This window comes from Misgurnus anguillicaudatus, chromosome 7 (assembly GCF_027580225.2).
Source record: "Misgurnus anguillicaudatus chromosome 7, ASM2758022v2, whole genome shotgun sequence".
NCBI lineage: Eukaryota > Metazoa > Chordata > Actinopteri > Cypriniformes > Cobitidae > Misgurnus > Misgurnus anguillicaudatus.
In genome coordinates this window covers 18,465,909-18,485,595 of record NC_073343.2, presented here as the reverse complement: position 1 = coordinate 18,485,595, position 19,687 = coordinate 18,465,909, and the positions used below count along the sequence as shown (strand labels likewise).

The 19,687-nt window shown below is 39.4% G+C and overlaps 1 protein-coding gene across 9 annotated transcripts in view; it reads right to left on the bottom strand.

The window, feature by feature from the left end:
* Window positions 1-4,270: 4,270 nt before the first annotated feature.
* The window catches only part of LOC129417322 (SPARC-related modular calcium-binding protein 1), an 89,946-nt gene continuing 74,529 nt past the window's right edge, over window positions 4,271-19,687 (bottom strand). For 6 of the 9 annotated variants that reach the window (XM_055171905.2, XM_055171904.2, XM_055171908.2 and 3 more), the window contains one exon: window positions 4,271-7,385. In XM_055171905.2, the coding sequence (XP_055027880.2) occupies window positions 7,369-7,385 (17 nt within the window). In that variant the 3' untranslated portion in view covers window positions 4,271-7,368. The remainder of the gene's footprint in view (window positions 7,386-19,687) is intronic. The other 3 variants (XM_055171907.2, XM_055171906.2, XM_055171911.2) reach the window with 1 other exon arrangement.

Below are 19,687 nucleotides of genomic sequence, written 5' to 3'. Positions count from 1 at the left end.
ATCATTTCTTCTTCTAATCAGTAATAAGTCAATGTTAGCTTAAAAATAATATTTTTTTTCAAACGAAAAAGGTCACAATAATAATTATTATCCCATACTTTCAAAATCATGCTGTTCATCCAAATGTGAGGACATTCTGGACTAAGTGACCAATAAGTCTGAAGGTAAGCAAAGGGCCTTTTTTTCCTTCATTACCTGAACACATCTATAACACTTTATTTTAAACATGATAAATTAATTAAGTACATTTGATGCAATTTTATATAACCAGCATTTTTTTGTCTTTTTTTAAACAATGGAAATCCATTATCTGCCTCCTCTGAGCACATGCACACTCTCTCATGTACACATCCCTAAGCAGCTGCGTCGTTATAAAATTCTTTTGAACTTCACAGTGAAAGTCAAATGCCACATGTGTCAGCGTCAGACACATGTATCGCAGCTGCTTTAAAACCCTTATTTCATCTTGCCACCCTCGCCAAAATCATTGACCTCACCTCTGACACCTCAGAACTTATCTTCATGCTTCTAAGAAGATAAAACCTTTACCTTAATGCACCGCTGCATTTTAAAAATGATCTCACATCCTCTATGTTTTAGGTCTATTGTCCTTGTTCGATATGTATCTCTACACATCTGATTAGTTGTGCACCTGGAAAAGGAGAGTTGCCACTTTTATAGAAGTTCTTGCTTTCATTGTCGTTCCATACATTCCGAACATGTGGCCCTGCCTTTACTGCAGCCGGAAAGGCCACGTTGGAATGGCACTAGTTTAGGCCAATTCCAGACTTAATCACTTTGCTTTTGAGGCTCCTTCTGTCTATCTGTGATATTAACTGTAATCTGTGAGCCCATCCAGATTGGCTCTCTCGTTTGATTGGCTGTGATTACGGCCGTTCCAGTTTGGTCAAACAATTTGAAACGTTTAAAACATGATGAGGTCCCAGCAAAGGTCTGGAAATACTTCAGGGGGCCACAGACCTTAGTTTCAGGTGGGCGTAAAAGAGAAAATGGGCGGCAGCTGTGAATGACTATGTTTACTTGACTGAAGTTGTATCCAAAACACACTACTCTCATAACAGTTATTTACATATTCAGTTTTAGATTTTTTTAAAAGAATGTTAGCCATTAAATTACATTTACTCTGTATATTTTAAGAGTTTCGTTGCAAAACGAGATAAATCCATTTTTTAACATTTCGTCCCCTTGGAATTATAAGGTTCTATCTAACATTTTTGTCAAAATTGAGTTATTCGCATATTCTTACTCTGTGACAACTTATTTACATTATGTGATGTTTTATTTTAAGTTTTGTACATTTTGGGACGTTTTATTAAAAAAAACAAAAAGGTTCTATCTACAAAATCGAACTCTAACGTGGCTCTATAAGGTTCTATCTGCGTGAGCTAATCAGCACTTCAAATGCACAGAAGGGGACCAATCAGGATCAACTTTATGGGGTGGTTTCTCAGACAGGGATTAGTTTAAGCCAGAACTAGAACTTAGTTTCATTAGAAAATATTTAACAAACATGTCTTACTAAAAGTATTACTTGTGTGCATTTTGAGGCTAAACAAAGGGCACTGATGTATTTTAAGATATGTCAGTGCAAGTTGTTTTCAGTTTGGACAGCTTTATTCTAGGACTAGTCTAATCCCTGTCTGTGAAACTGTTCCTATATGTGGTGTTGCCGGCTTTGTCCTTGACGATAGGAAAAATCACAGACACACAATATCTGTGAGGATTATGGCACGCAACGCAAGGTTTTGAAGAAACCTTAAGATCGACAGCCCGAATTATAGGCAAGTTCACCCTACTGTAAAATCCAGCTTATGCTGGTGAGATGGTTTTGGCTGGTCTCCCAGCTTGGTTTTTGCTGGTATTGCTGGTGTGGCAAGCTGGTCTGGCTGTGTTTTGGTCGCTTTTTGAGCTGGTCTAGCTGTGTTTTGGTCACTTTTTTAAGCTGGTCAAGCTGTGTTTTGGTCACTTTTTAAACTGGTCTAGCTGTGTTTTGGTCACTTTTTAAGCTGGTCTAGCTGTGTTTTGGTCACTTTTTGAGCTGGTCTAGCTGTGTTTTGGTCATTTTTTTAAGCTGGTCTAGCTGTGTTTTGGTCACTTTTTAATCTAGTCTAGCTGTGTTTTTGGTCACTTTTTAAGCTGGTCTAGCTGTGTTTTGGTCACTTTTTAAGCTGGTCTAGCTGTGTTTTGGTCACTTTTTAAGTTGGTCTAGCTGGACTTATCTGGTCATGCTGGAAGACCAGCTGACCCACCAGCTTGACCAGCTTTGCCAGGCTGGTTGGACCAGCTTACACCAGCTACTGCCACCTTAAACCAGCTAAAACCAGCTACCAGCTTATGCTGGTCTTTGCTGGATTTTTCAGTAGGGACAGTTTTTTTAGGTCTTGCTGAGGAGATTGTTTTCATAGTTAGACACCACACTAGCCAGCAATGCTAGCTTCTTAGTTCCTGATATTAAGAGGCAAGCACTAAGATAAAAAATACAGAAAAAACTATCTGACCCATCCTACCCAAAAAAAGTGTGTTTACAGTAAGTTATGATTGTAATGTCAAAATGTAAACATGAGAAAGATTACTAAAGCAGAGTTACCTCATTATTACAATGATTTCAGAATGATTGTAGCCTGTAGCTGCTTAATCCTACTGAAAAATCCAGCAAAGACCAGCATAAGCTGGTAGCTGGTTTTAGCTGGTTTAAGATGGTAGTAGCTAAGTCCAGCTAGACCAGCTTAAAAAGTGACCAAAACACAGCTAGACCAGCTACTACACCAGCAAACCTGCTAAAACCAAGCTGGGAGACCTGCTAAACCAAGTTTTGAGACCAGCTCAAGCCAGCTCACCGGCTTGTGCTGGTCTTATGTGGATTTTTCAGTAGGGAATGGTATAACATGCTAAAACAAAATTGTCTATTTTGTAATGAACCCGACATATACAGGAGGATGGTAGAGAAACTGAGGCAGAAGAGGGAAGGAGCAATGTTGTAAATGAGCAATGTAAAATCAGACTCTTAGAGATAAAAGTGCTAAAAATAAAAATATAAAATGTCATAGAAAGGATTAAAATGTTACTTTCTAACACATGTTAAAAAATTGTTACAACATTAATTTTATATTTAATGTTTAAATAATGTTTTGGCAGATAGAACCTTATAATTCTTAGCGAAAAGTGTTGTTTTAGAATTAGAAGGTTCTATCTGCATTTGACCCCTTCCAAAAATCCACATTTAGAAATTTGAGAGGATTTTGATATTGTATATTTAGAATACATTTAGGGTCCCTGTTATTTTCATGTTTGAAAGAAACTTCTTCCCCATGTAAGTTTTCCTATATGTAATGCAAAAACTTTGAAGCTCAATATCTCAAAACTGCTCAGAACGCAGATAGAACCTTATAATTCCAAGGGGACGATTTTTGTGAAAACATGTTTATTATTATGTTATCATGTTATTATTTTGTTTATGAAGATTTAAATCAAAACAAAACAACTGCAGTTGAATTGAAATGAATTGGAATGCACAACCAAAAAACAAGATTTCTGAACAATTAAAAAAACGGTGGTTATCTCGTTTTGCAACGAAACTCTTCATTTGTATACTGTTAAAGGATAGTGGGAAATGAATTGTGAAAAAAGCTGAAAAGTAAGAATTTTTTTTAAGGGTTATTACAAGTGTCAGATGCTTTCTCGTGACTTTTGACGTCAGATAATTTAATGGTTGAATGACCAAAGCTATCACAAATTACTTTTAATCAGGGCTACCAGTAAATGAAAACATTTAATAGTAATCTAAGATCTAAAGCTTATGTGTAATAAGAAGGTCATATATTTATGCAATAGCAGTCATATCATTAGTAGAAGAGAAACATTTCTCAACTGCACCAAAATAAGAAATGCATGGATCGAAATAACATGATCCTCCCATGGGTGAAATTTCACTTGTTCCTTCACTACACAAAGAATGTTCAGATTTGATGAAAAATAGTTTTGATGAATAAAAACAGAGGTAAACAGCACTCTGCTAGGCTTTTTAAAAATCATACAGAACAGAAAAAATATCTGTTATTAATGTTTAAAAAAATAATGACATTCACATGCAATTAATTAATAAAATACTGTATGTTAAAGCCTTACAATTGTATTATAAAAACTCTGCAAGATGTTTTTCCTTTGTGCAAAGGTTTTGATTCAAACTAAAATTTGGAGCAAAATACAATGTTTTATGTGAATAAAAAGACAAAGGTGACACAATTAGAAATGATTTTTTAAATGTGTATTGTCACTGGCTTTCATTTTACATTGTGACTTACAAACAGCAATGTTATGATGTGAGCAAAAGGCTACTTACAAACTTTACCCTAAAATATATTCAAACTGATGTTGAAATTGACTTCAGAATTTTCTAAACATTGTATTAAGACTTGGTGAAGATACCAAAATCACATATGATAAATATTTACAACTTGACACTTTTACTTCTTGAGCCAGAGTAATGGCTTCCAAGCATATGTCTGTAGGAAAAAAGGCAACAATAATAAACTCACACATAAACACAGTAACACACACACATGTTGGCATATGTGGTTTACAGGGACAATTCCATAGACGCAATACATTTTATACTGTACAAACTGTATATTTTATTCCCCTAACCCAACTATCTATGAAAAACTACCATTTAGTCTGTTTTTGTAGCTGTTCAGTTTATGGGGACACTTCCTGTGTCCCTGTAAAGCATGTTTATAGCATAAACATGCACTCTAAAAATGGCTGGGTTATTTTTTGACCCATAATGGGTAAATATTGGAATAAACAGACAGCTGGGTTAAAATTGACCCAATGCTAGGTTGTTTTAACCCAACTGCTGGGTTATTATACCACATAGTTGCATGACATCAACCCAACATTGGGTAATTTTTAACCCAGCACGTGTTCTGTTTAATATTTACCATTATGGTCAAAAATAAGTCATTTTTAGAGTGTGTCATTATACACTATTCATGTCCCCGTAAACCACATATACCCCCCCCCAAACACACATACACACACATTTTATCCCATACACTGGTAACATACAAGCATTGGCTACATGACCAAACATAAAGAGCAACACACAACATCCTTTCTAAATTAGAAAGATCATTTCATCAAGGTTAGGAGTGAATATATGTACTGTATGTCTCTATTTTTCTGTTTGTTTGTTTGTTTAAACGGATGAAAAAATAATTTCCAAGATTCACTGAATGATGGGTAAACACCTTAACTTTAACCTTGATTCATGTCTTTCACAATCTGTCATGTCTTTACTTCTTATTTTTTTCTTTTGCCCTTGCAGCAACTACACAATTGATTAGCTGACAGAGAAAAAAAACATTGCTAAATAAAATACTTATGTAACATGTGTCTAACAGGACATAAACCCAAAGTGTAAAGGTGTGCGAAATAGTTTTTACAACTATGTAAAATGTCATTACTTGAAATGTTACCTCAACATCCTTCTCTGGTTAAAATCCTCCTTTAGCCAGAGAAGAAAATGAATCCCTATACCATCACAAAAAGTACTGTGCTACCATGGTACAGTGATGTTATTGGATGAGATGCCATGTGCCATGCAATACCATGATTATTTGAAACATACTGTGGCACAAATGAATGAATCTATAGATACCACAGTATTTCTATGGTATAGACCAGGTACTTCAAAAAGTATCATGGTATTATTATAAAACTATGGCACTTTATGTTTAGTGTCTTGTAAAGGAGTTGCTACAGTACATGGCTACACCTGGGTTAGAAAATATGGAATAGGACAGTATTTTTTTATTAATGCTACCAATATATGAAGAGTTCAGATGCAAAACCCTTTTTATAAGTGCACCTGATATGTTTTCTTGTAAATATTTTTTCTTATCAGAAGATAATGATAAATTAATTATTAATAGATTCTGGTATTTCTGAACAGTGTTGGGAGTAACGCATTACAAGTAACACGCATTACATAATAATATTACTTTTCTGAAGTAGCAAGTAAAGTAACGCATTACTTTATAAATGTACACATTAATATTCGAGTTACTTTAAAAAAAGTAATGTGAGTTACTTTACAGTTTAATCAATTTTATTTAAAAATAAAATAATGTACTGAATTAAACTGAACATATTAACGTAGAATTACGCACCCTGTGCGCCTGCGTGGGAACAGTTTGAGTCAGAAACAGAGACGGCAGGCCAGAGCTTCACATTTTTGCGATTATAAAACACACCTGCAAGGCCTGAAAGAGATCAAGCCTCAGCCAAGTAAGAAAAAGTAACGCAAAAGTAACTTAAAAGTAATGTAAGCATTACTTTCCATGAAAAGTAACTAAGTAACGCAATTAGTTACTTTTTTGGGGAGTAACTTAATATTGTAATGCATTACTTTTAAAAGTAACTTTCCCCAACACTGTTTCTGTATGACCTGAGGCCGGTTAATATCATCGTCTCCTTTTTGACAGAGGTGGCGTTTAGAGGCTTTTGCATCTGAGCTCCTCATATATATATTTTAGAGATCATAAATAGACCACTGATCATGAATTTTCCCAGTCTATAAGGTTTGTCAATTAGGGATTAAAGAATAACAAACTAATAGATCTTCTTGCAGTTGTTGACACAAGTTGTTCTTACTTAATAATGCATTGCATGACACTGAAGGTTAGCAAAGTGTTTGTGACATTTACAAAACTAATTTAGCATGCTAGACTTTTTGACCTCTAACTTCAGAACGAACCATGTGAAACTTACTGCTAACTTTTAGGTGATAGTTAGGTGAATATTACCGTTGTCCTAAAGTGCAGGTCTGGCTAATGTTTGTTAACAGAAACGATTTTGCTTCATTTCTTGTTCAGCCTCAATGCTCCATTAGCTCGGTTGCTAAGGATAACAAAAGGGTAAATAAACTGGCTGAGTGGACATTGACAAAACTGCAAGCAGAGGGATTACTCTACAACTTAATTTCAAACCTTAATATTCATTTTAAATTGAATTTTTACATTTTTGAATTTGTCATTTAAAAATGTGTTATCAAACAAAATTATATAATACTGACTGGGTGGTAGCAGGTTATTCATGAAGTCTGTGTTTTCTGACATATACATTTTTTGTCATATTAACAAAACCTTTAATAAAACACAAACAATGACTCAATGTCTAACAACGGGTAGAGAAAGTGCAAATATTTGGGCTCCTTGATTTTTCATCTTGTGTTTTTCTCGAGGAACCTCTCAATTATTACTCTGAATCCTTCACTCTTCCAGCAGTGAACAGATGCTTTTCCAAAGAGTTTTGTGCAACTGCCTCATCTTCTGGAACTTTCTGTCTTCAAACCAGACGACCTACTGGAGGACAGACAGGATTGGTAAATTGGTTGGCGAGTAAGCTAGCTTGTCTATACCATCAACAATACAGTAACAAGACGCCAGAATTCATGAGGTTTTATGCAACATGCATACATATCCACATGTACATGCATCCAAGATCTTGTCTGCAAGTAGATCACACACACACACACACGACAAAAAGGACATTTTCAAAAGATACAGGACAAACTTTGGGTAGTGGAAAAAAGGTCTTTGCAAAGCTTCTCCAGATGTACAAAACACAAAGCACATTCAGGATGATACGTTAATGTCAGCTCCCAAGATGCACTGGATTTATTCAAAATATGTGTGTGTGTGTGTGTGTGTGTGTGTGTGTGTGTGTGTGTGTGTGTGTGTGTGTGTGTGTGTGTGTGTGTGTGTGTGTGTGTGTGTGTGTGTGTGAGCATGTAAATGTAGATTTTGAGGTGAAGAGGGAGTGTTTGTACTCCTCTTCTAAAGTCATGTGGAAAGCAGATCCTTCCCCTACGGGTGATGTATTATTCTTCTTCATCGTCTTGTACTTCCTTGTCTATTCTGATTCATTTAGCCTTTGAGGTTGGGACGTTTGACATTATCCCACAAATCATTGGTGCTTTATGCAAATCGCTGCTGTGCGGAATAAAGGATCAGTTGGAGAGCATAACAACAATATATGGTGCGTAAGACATTTTAGTGCACGCTGAGTACAGTAAGCTGTGACAGGCTAATGTGCCATGTAATTAAATCATGATGGGATGGGTACAAGGACATGCGGTGTCCACAAGTTGTGCTGTAGGACTCCTTTTGAGGCAATCAATCAGAGATAGGCTGAGGAACTGGGGAGATGGGTAAAGCAGACAGATTGCTTACAGATGGCTACTGCTGTGGAAGGGAGTATGGAGAGTTCCAGTGAAGAACCCCCTTCTCTACCTGATGGGGGAAGGGCCTGACAGGCAAATGGGGTCCTAGACCCCGGAGAGCCCATCATATGTATGTGTGTGTGTGTGTGTGTCCATGTGAGGTCAACAGCAGGCACTTTGGGGGTTGGGACACAGGTGGATGTTTTGGGTCCAAAGGTCCTGTTTTATCAGAAATGCTGAATTTACTGCTCAGACAAACTTAGTTAAAATCGGCAATTAAAGTGTTGTGTGACAAAACACACAATCTCTGTTAATAATATTAAAGAGCCAGTAAGATGCCAATTTTAAGCATCCTATCACTGTTTATAAGTCCCGGACAACAGGTGCAAGGTGAAAAAACACTGTAATTTTCTCAAAATATACATTTAAAATTGCCCTATTTCCCAGAGATCCCCTAACGGTTTGTGTGAAGTCGTTCAACGACTCAGTCTGCCTAAACCCCACCTTTCAGCAGCCTACTCTGCTCTGATTGGTCAACTGACACAGTCTTCCGCACAGATCAGTGGCACAGCCCAACAATAGTGCAATATGTATTGACCTAGTGCTAACATGATTTACTGAGAAGACATTATCGACATCAATACACATCATTCATCATTATTTCAAGCAATAAAAACGATGACAGAAACCAACGTTTTTACACTCATTTAAGCATTTATGTAAGCTTACCAGGTCATAGCAAAACCGTAAGTGCAGAAGCATTAGCCGCTTGCTAATGTGATCTCTGACAGTATATTAAGAGTTTAAACAACAACATCATTCATCATTAATCCAAGAAATAAAAATGATGACATACATTTTTTAAAAATCTAATTTAAGCAAGTATGTAAGCTAACTGAACCATAGCAAAATTGTAAACACTTAAGTTAGTGCACATGCGTTAGCCGCTTGCTAACGTGACTCTCTGACAATATATTAAGAGTTTAAACAACAACATCAATACACACCATTCATCATTAGTCCAAGTTATAAAAACGACGACAGACATTAAAAATGTTTACACTCATTTAAGCAAGCATGTAGCTATAATCATACTTACAGGTTGTGGTTAGGAGATGCATGTTGTTTTAGATAAAGTGGGTAGGCCTACTGAAAACTGCCAAACATCTAGTAAATCCCTCTGTGAAAAAGTAATTTTAACCACTGATTCTTCACAGCAAACGTTTAGTAAATCCCTCCGTGAAAAAGTAATTTTAACCACTGATTCTTCACAACCATACGGCGAGTAAATCCCTCCTTGAAAAAATTTATTTTAACCACTGATTCTTCACAGCCAAACGTCTAGTAAATCCCTCCATGAAAAAGTGATTTTAACCACTGATTCTTCACAGCCAAACATCTAGTAAATCCCTCCGTGAAAAAGTAAATTTAACCACTGATTCTTCATATATCTTCATCCTTTGGTAGTGAAAACAACACAAACTGAAAACCCAGCGTGATATGATGTTGTGGCCAGGTCATAGTTTTTGTTTCTCCCGTGGGCAAGGTTGTAGGCAGAGATTATTATGCAAAGTGTTCATATTATGTGGATTCATATTATGTGGACATGCAGGAGGTGGCTACATTCTCCATCCCAGCCCGGGATGTAGTTTGTGTTAAAGCCACGGGGGATGGTTTTCCTTGCTGCCCCAAGGAGTACTCTACAGTAGGCTGCATACCCAGCGTCCACATCGGCATTGTCTGGTTCTGGGAAACAGGATGATGTCTTTTCTGTCTCCTCAGTGAATAACTGCCAGTTTGCCTTACGAAAGTTCCATCTCCTGACGGGTTTCCCAGCAACTGGCTGCACCAGGGATGGGACTTTTATGATGGTCGGTGGTGTGAGCGGGGGAACGTATCGAGGACACATCTCTCTGGCTTTTGAGCCGTGTGCCACACAGCGAAAGCCAAATCCGGGTTGGTGTAGGTGTTCCAGCATGCTGAAAAGAAGCTTGGAGGTTCTTTGGGGTCAAACAACAGCAACGCATTGGCACTGGAGGCCCATTGGCTTAATGTCTCTCCATTTGGTGTAGTATGACTGTCTATGTGTTGGCAGTTAAAGTCCCCTGCATAGATGGCGGGAGCAGGTGCCGGTGGAAGTGATGCCATGGTCAGCATTGATGGTGGGGGCTTGTAGACATTGACAACTGTTGTGGTCTGCACCTTAGTGGACAGCCATTCGATACTCGAGCCTGGTGGAGATTGGCCAGTGGCTGTCCAACTAAGGTTGTTCCTTACAAAGGTTGCAAGTCCATGCTGTTTGCTATAGGTAGACCCAGCGAGCTGGAAACCAGGCAGTTTGAGGATGTTATCACTGTCACAGTGTGTCTCCTGGAGAAGGATGGCTGCTACTTTGTGGGAGTCAACGAGATGGTAGATGACTTCCATTTTGGCAGTGGTAAGGCCCTCTACATTAAGTTGGAACACCGACAGACCTTGGTACTCGATGGTCGGGATGGTCACTCGTCCTGACCTGGACGCACCAGGTCCCTTTGGTCTCTTGCACCTCGGCCTGCCAGCTAGATGATGATGATGACTGGTTGGTGACATTAGTTTCGCAAGCTGGTCTTGCACCATTTCTTGCTACTTACGGAGGAGGCCACGTGAAGGCTGTCGTCATCTTCTCTCACTGCTTTCCGTCCCATTCAAAATCATGGAGAGACTGATCTATAATCGTATCAAGCCAATAGTGGACCCTCAACTCCCACAGGAACAAGCCGGCTTCCGGCGCGGTCGGTCAACGGTTGACCAGGTGGCACTGCTCACCCAAGACATTGAGGACAGCTTTCAATAAAAACAGAAGGCTGGAGTAGTGTTGCTTAATCTCACAGCTGCTTATGACACCGTTTGGCACCGCGGACTTCACCTAAAGCTATTAAAGATCATTCCTGACCGGCACATGGTGAAGTTCATCATTGAGATGGTGACGAACCGCAGCTTCACCTTAAAGACCAGTGACGGCAATGCAGCAGGCTTAGAAGGCTGAGGAATGGTGTTCCGCAGGGTTCTGTCCTCGCACCGATGTTATTCAATATCTACATCCACGACCTACCAGAAAAAAACATCCCAGAAATATGGTTATGCTGAAGACCTGGCCATTATGACGAGACGACAAACATGGGAGCAGATGCAGGCCAGCCTTAACCAGGACATGGACACCTTGGCAGCCTACCTGCGTGAGTGGCGTTTACAGCTCAGCATCGGCAAGACAATTGCAGCAGCTTACCATTGAACTGGACATATTCGTGAATAACAAGCGCCTTGAGTTCCAGCAAGCCCCGCGGTACCTTGGCGTACGCCTGGATAGATCTTTAACATTCAAACAACACCTTGAAGAAGTGACGGCCAAAGTGTCATCAAGGGTCGCAATAATTAGACGCCTAGCTGGGGTGCAACTGCCAAGGTGCTTCGATTATCAACAGTAGCTCTCGTTTTCTCTACAGCTGAATACTGTGAATACCAGCCTGGTGCAGAAGCCCACACGCCAGGAAAGCCATAAACACCGCCCTTCGGATCATAACTGGTTGTCTGAAATCTATCCCTGTTTACCATCTGCCAATACTAGCGGCAATTGCCTCGGCCGGCCTCCGACGAGAGGCTGTTACCCTCGCTCTTGCAAGGAAAGCCCAAAGATACAAAAGATGCAGGCATATCCTGCACAATACCACCATAACAGCATTGCCACCTCATAGACTGAAGTCCCGCCACCCGTATAACAAGGCGGCACAAGATCTGCTCAGGTCTATCCCCGAGGACCTGTCCACAGAGGCATGGCTTGCGGCAGCCTGGAAGCAGGAGTGGGAGTCAACAGGGCCTTCACGAATCCACCATTACATCTTTGACCCTGGAGGTGGTCTTGAAGGAGAGGATCTGCCACGCCGGCAATGAACTCTGATAAACCGCCTGCGAACTGGGGTTGGACGCTACAAAGCATCGATGAGGAAGTGGGGCCTGGAGGACAGAGCAGTGTGTGAGTGCGAGGAGCCAGAGCAGAGCGCTGAGCACATAATCACCATCTGTCCATTGTATAAACCACCCTCGGAGGCCGGCCTTTTCAATGTGGGACCTGAGATGAGAACGTGGCTGAGTTCTACTGAGCTGGACATTTGATGAGGACACACGAAAGAGAGGAAGCAAAAAAATTATTTACTATTTAAACTCTGTGTATGTTTTTGTAATCGTTATGAATCTGATCTCTAACAAAATTCCTTCACAAAAATGCTATTATTTCAGCTTTTTGCTAAAAATATATTTTTTTAAGAAAAATACCCATATTTAAAGAGTTTATAGTAGAATTGTGTTTGTTGTGTTTGTTTGTTTGAAAGCAGAGGGTCTCTTCTTTCATTAGATATATTTGTATGTTTATATATTTGTAAAAGAAAGTTTTCCAGGAAGGCATATTGTAAAACTGTTGTGAAAATCACAAAAAAATGCTGGCAAGCAACTTTTCAAAAAAATAAAAAAATAAGGATGGCGGGGAATGAAAGAGTTCAGATGCAAAAGACTGAAAATGCCACCTCCATCAAAAATGAGATAATAATTGTAACCGAATGCTCTCAACATTATGCATTCATCAAATACTTTTGCATTAAATAATTCCAGATGGACTTAGCGGGTTTTGCATCTGAATTTTACAGTATAACAAATAACACTATTCACCATTTTGAGCAAATAACGTAACACATGTATTTATTTAAAGGGGACATTCCACAAGACGTTTTTAAAATATTAAATAAATCTTTGATGTCCCCAGAGTACATATGTGAAGTTTTAGCTCAAAATACCCTATAGTTAATTTATAATAACATGTTAAAATAGGCACTTTATGGGGCTGAGCAAAAATGCACCGTTTTTGTGTGTATCCCTTTAAATCCAAATGAGCTGCTCAGGTGGTCGGTGTCACGGTGATCCGTGTCATGTTTTGTGTCTGTTCTATATTGTCATCACCTGGACACTTGTTAATTATCACATCATTCATTCCACCTGTGTGTCATTAGTCTTTGTGTATTTTTACCAGTGTTTGTGTCACACTCATTGCCGGATCATTGTCGCTGTTCCACGTCTGTTCCTGTGTTACTTACCTGCCCGTTGTTTTACTCCTCGTGTTTTGTTTCTGTTGGTTAATAAATGTTATTAATTCATCTGAACTTTGCACATGCGTCCCAACTTCCTCACTCCTGCATCCCAGTCGTGACAGAATGATCCGGCCATATTGGACGCAGCAGGTTCATGGAGGGCGGCTCCCCCAGGAGTTTCGTCGAGGGGGAGTAGTGACATCTGGGTTCGTTCCCCATCAGCCCCGATGTCTCTTGGGGACCACCGTGAGCGATCGCTCACTCCTGCGGGAGGAGGATCGGCCCATGCGGTCCCCCAACGGTTGAGTCGTCGTCAAGGGTCCCTTGGAGGACCACCATCCTGCTCGCAGGGGGATCCAGAAAGGACCACGCCCGATCATTTCCCCGGGGTGGCTACCGAGCAAGGGTCTCCGTTTCCGCGAGGGGATGGGAGATGATTTCCGGGGGCATCTGATCGTTGACGATTCCCAGGAGGGGGGTAATTCGTCTGCCTCGGTTCTCGGAGCGATCGCTCCGGTTCTCCTGGCGCAGTCCGGCCAACCGTCCTGTTGGTCTCATCCCGGCGGCTGCCGGCTTTGCCAGGGTCCCCAAGCCCTCCACCCCTCCCTTGGACTCTCGCTACCAGACTTTGTGTTTGTTTTGTGTTTATGTGAGTGTCTGGTAGCCACTCGTAGAGGGAGGGGTTATGTCACGGTGATCTGTGTCATGTTTTGTGTCTGTTCTATATTGTCATCACCTGGACACTTGTTAATTATCACATCATTCATTCCACCTGTGTGTCATTAGTCTTTGTGTATTTATACCAGTGTTTGTGTCACACTCATTGCCGGATCATTTTCGCTGTTCCACGTCTGTTCCTGTGTTACTTACCTGCCCGTTGTTTTACTCCTCGTTTTGTTTCTGTTGGTTAATAAATGTTATTTATTCATCTGAACTTTGCACATGCATCCTAACTTCCTCACTCCTGCATCCCAGTCGTGACAGTCGGAGTCTCAAACGCTCGCGCTCATAGTTGCCAAGTCCGCTTATAATACGTGACTTTGGGCTTCTTATTTTTGCAAGTTGCGTTAAAAAATCACGGGTTGCGTTTTTTTGGGGGCTTATTTAAAGAAATAAGGTGGCTTGTTAGGAAAATCTGTTTTCTTTACATTTATGGTTGGCGTTTTCTCAATATCCAATACATTGATTGACACTGTCTGCTCACAGCTAATATACAGTAAGTGCTGTGGAGTAATTCGTAAAAATATCCCACCGAATTCGCCCCTTCTCCCCCTCATTGGAGAAAAGTCACGTTCACTGCTTAAGCAGCGCGCTCGCGAGAGCTAACTCAGTGAAACTGTAATTTAAACTAACGTTAGCCTGTTATGATAATCAGACAGCTGAGGAGATGATGGACAGTGTAATCGATGGACATCTTTTGTAAGGTAAATATGTAATTTTTACAATGTTTTTGTGATGTATGAATGCATATGTAATGTATAAAACAAGTTGTCTACTAATACTAAAAGTAGATACATATGGTTCAAATGTATTTTATTAAGCTAAATATGTTACAGCTCCCATTAAGTACACATTTAAAGCAAGAACAATCCTTTGAATAGCTTAGTGTAGTTAGCTATTTTCTATTAGTAGCTTGCAGTGTAGCTATACAGTTTCCAAGCAGCCTAACCGAGACTGGCTGAAACATAGACACACTATAGATGTGTCACAACATGTACTGTTATCAGACATAGCCAGATAGTCATGCGGTCACTATCACAGTTACGGAGAATGGTTTGGGGTGAATTTGAGAGTTTGTCTTGTTTGTCTGCTAACGCGGAAAAATCTCTTAGCTCTCAGTGTCTGTGCACTCATTTTCCTCAAAAGCCCAATTCCCTTCGGTAATTAACAGGCACCAGAAAAGGGTCCACTTTGGCCTCTACTTTTTCAGGGGGTAAAGTGATGAAATGACTGTGCCATTAAGAACACAAAGCCTCTCCCTGCTCACCCCGTCCCCCTCATCTGATAAAGGCAGAGGAAACCAGATACAGTGTGTCTGAGAGCAGGCTTACCTGACTGCAGATCTCTGATTAGGTGGTACATTGGAGACCTGCAACAGTAAGCTAGTGCCCGGTGGCAGAGAAGGTGTGCAATGAGGTATCGCTGATGCTGATTCAACAAAAATATATTTGATTTTACATGGCCTGTGTGGCCAGTATAACATTAAGTGCAACTAATTTGTGGGAAACATTATACATAAAAAAGTTTCTTTGTTGTTGCATGTCTAAAGTACTAATCGAAGGGTATTAGTTTTACATAGGGAGGTGGGGTAAAGCCATTTTTATCAGAGCTTCTTAGTGATTTTAGTCCCATCCGAATGCTCCATGTCAGTAATCGCTATGGACAATGAGTGTGTTTACATGCACAGAAAACTTTTTTCATGTGTTTACATGCAAATCGATAAGCCGGCTATGCAGACAACTGCATTTACATGGGACTTGAAGAATTATCAGTTTTCTTGCAGGCAGTGACGTCACCACCTGTAGTAGATAATAGTAGATTCAAAAAGTCAACGCCACATCTGTCTTAAGCTATACTGTTTTATCTCTTCTCGGGTCTGCAGAACCTGTAAATGTAACATGAGCTTCTATTTTAACAGTTTCTCTGCCAACTGCTTTAGTCAACCGGCGACTTTTATGCGCTAACTTCCGCGTGTGACATTTATATTTCATATGCGGAGACATGCGCACATGGACAAAACTGTAAAAAAGCCGGCTAAGGTGTTTACATGCCACGCAAAATTGGCATAATGAGCTTTTGCCTGTGCTGATCGGTTTTTGCTTACGCCGTTTATGGGCTTTCCCCGATAAAGGAAAACCGTTTTACGCGTTTTCATGACCCCACACATTATCAGTTTACTAAGCATAATCGGCGTAAGACTGTGCATGTAAACACACTCAGTGTCAGTAATGATTACGGCGACTTTTACCTTCTGTAAAAAGGTACAGAGAAATTACCTCAGGTACTGTAATACTAATCCAGTGTAAATAGACCAACTGTAAATATACACATCAATTTCAGCATTTCCTGTAATTTTGCAGTTTTTTTCAAATATAAAACCGCTTAAAGCGTAACTAAACCCCTGGTCAGAGCCTGACTCCACCCACTGGCAATATTTGAAAAATGCAAGAAAAGTAGGCAGATCCCAACAGAGATAGAGGGGACAAACTAAGCTTGTACCAAGTGTGTGGTGAGATCGTAACAAGGGCGTGGTAAGCTTGAACCTGCTTACTTCACGAGTCATTTTTTGGACCCAACATCCAATAGGAAAATTCAACTGGAGTAGCCACCGTTCAACCTGAAGAGGGCAGCACTCAGACGTTTTTACACCATATATTGTAGTATTGAAACACTTTATATCCAAATGTCAAAAAACTTACTTAAATCAATCAACAGCACTAATAAACCGTCATTCTTACAGATCAGTAACTAAAAAAAGTTGGATTAGGGTTTAGTTACTCTTTAAAGAAGCATTTATAAAAACAAGTCAGTGGCAATCAGTTCCTGAATACCACGACATAGAAAGTCAAAATCACGTTTCTAAAACTGACGTTCTCTCCAAGCTGAAATTAAACACAGTGTTTCGAGTTTTTCTCGTCTGTTTCATGTTGTTTGCACATGTGATATCAAGAAGCACGGTAATGTTCACGTTACAACAAGAGAGGTGGCGCCGGGTGTGCCTCATAAGTCTTGAAAAGTGAAGCCTCTGCTTCTTTGATCGCCCCCTAGTGGATGGCTACAGAACAAGTCGTAAACTCCGCCCTCCCCATTCAAATGAATTGGACTCTGCTCTAAATAAAAAAAATTACACTTCCAATAAAAGTTTCAGAAAGATGGTTTTGGTCATTTCAAGTAGTTGTTATCATGCTGATATATGTTCAAGTGGTCATTTTGTGGTAAGTTTCATTTAAGCTAGTAATTTATTGTTATAAAAACAGGGCGTGTCGTAATGATTGGCGTGGTTGAATTGGGCGCGCAAGCGTTTGGGCGGAAGTTTGATACCACGGCTCCGCCTCTGGCTCCACGGACAATTCCTTCTGTGCATGCCTTGGCTCCAAACTGACGTTTTTTATGTAACATGGCGGCGACCATGGTCAGACATTTTTGGCTTCAATTCATTACAATGGAGGGAGGTGACGTCGCGTCATTCATCTTTTTTACGCGCTGCGTAATCAAGTTACCCCTCCCCCTTTTGACTGTTTTACTGAGATTTCTAATCCCGTGCAAATTTGGCTTAATACAGAAATGGCTTTCAGACCCAGATTTTGCAATGGGTATCGTTTTCCTTGCTTTAAGTTGCTTTGCATTAAAGCTTCCGCAAAATGCATAAATATAAATGTAAAGTGACCAATAAGTGTACTTTAAAGTATTTTAAAAATCAAACTGTATTTCAAAATGCATTAATATTTCAAATGAACTGCACGCATACAGGTAAAAAAATCGCAGTGAGGCTTAATGCTTAACAGGAACATTTTGGGATCTCTTGAAATTTGATGGTTTCATGCTTTTCTGCAAAAGAAATTGTGGCCAGGACAAATCATGTTTATCCTTTTTGTAAATAAACTTCTATTTGTTTATTCTCAAGATTTAGTTTTATCTTGGATATTTGCATTTAAGGATAAGGGTGTCACACAACCTAGTTTCTACCAACTGAACAAACAATATATTGGTAGCCTTTTCTCACATTGTAAATGTTTATAGGACTATTTAACGTTGTTTATGTTTAATTGTATTTTATTATTGGAATTTAGCATTGTTTTCTTTTTCTTTTGTAGTTTTCTACCGTCCATGACACTTTCAGAAAAAGGTGCAACCCCCACAAAAAATGCACCATGATGAAAACCATTGATTTAAACTATATAACTGTATATACTGTACTTCCTGCAATGTATACATAATCTTTCTATGTATATATTTCAGTATAGGTCACTTCAGATATACCTAAACAGATATATTCTAAAAAATGTTGGAACATGTAAAACAGGACATTTAAAGGGAACGCTGATATAATGTGAAAACACCATCAGACCTCTGCTTGAATATAAAAGGCTTTAGAAAGGAGAGGGCAATTTACTCCCAGACAGTGCCAAATTTCCCAACCAACTAAACAGAGTTCCTTGCTTCCATTTTTTCATACTCGACAGAAAACATCACCATGATGTCATCTATAATTATTGCAAATGACCAAGATGCAACAAATCAGTGTGTCTGCAACGTTTTCCCAGCCAGATGTTTAAAGCTGCTTTTCATAAGGCTAACAACACAAACACAAAGCCTCTTTCTTAGGCAAGTAAAAAGAGACGAAAGCAATAATAAAAACAAATATATTATGCAACAAACTGACAAATATGTTTTCCACCTCATTAAATTCTCGAGTTTACTTTTTTGTCTACTGTCAGAACAAAATTGTCAAGTTATGGTCACAAGTTGTCAATGTGGCACCACCCTTTAAAAAGTTCCTAACACTTAAGTACATATATCTATACATCTGGTACCAATATGTACCTATGAGGTACTTTGGTGCAAATGTGTATTTTTTAAAAGGGTACTGGCTCAGTGACAACTAGTGACATTTTTTTTTTTTGACCATTTGCTTTCTGACCCTGTAGAGTAACTTGCCCATTTACGTTCATATAGTCAAATTCAGTTTGGTGGGATGCAAACCTATTAAACAATGCTGTATTAATAAGAGAAAGTGTTACCACCCACTAGCAAAATGTTTCAAAATGTGCAGAACAGGTGGGTCCCATACAGTGATATTACCTCTTAAACAATTAGCCTAGAAGAATGGACCACCCTTGTTTGAAGAGGCCGGTTAATTCCCAACAAAGACATTAAAGTTAGAATGTTGATTAGAGGCTAATTAGTGAATGTAGTTCAGACTTTCTTACAATGAAAATAATGTCTGCGTGATGGGTGAAATTTACACTTGCATGTTCGTGAATCTGAAATTAACTGTTGCAGGCAGGGCCGGCCCTTGGGGTTATGGGGCCCTAGGCGAGACCTTGGTTATGGGCCCCACTGGTGTAAAAAATTTCATTAAAGCCACAAAAAATTAAATCCACTTTTTAGAGTTCTAAAACTCATGAATGCTGGCTCCATGCTGGAAAGTGATTGTGTGTATTGCAGACAATGTGCAGTATATGCCTATATGTGTCTGGACTTTTACCTTTTAGCAGATACTTCCAATATCAGTCTTTCTTTTCTGGGAAAATAGGACAAGACTATTGATGACTAATACTGCAATACTGCAATCATGGAATAACATTCTTTCTAGAATATGAAGTCC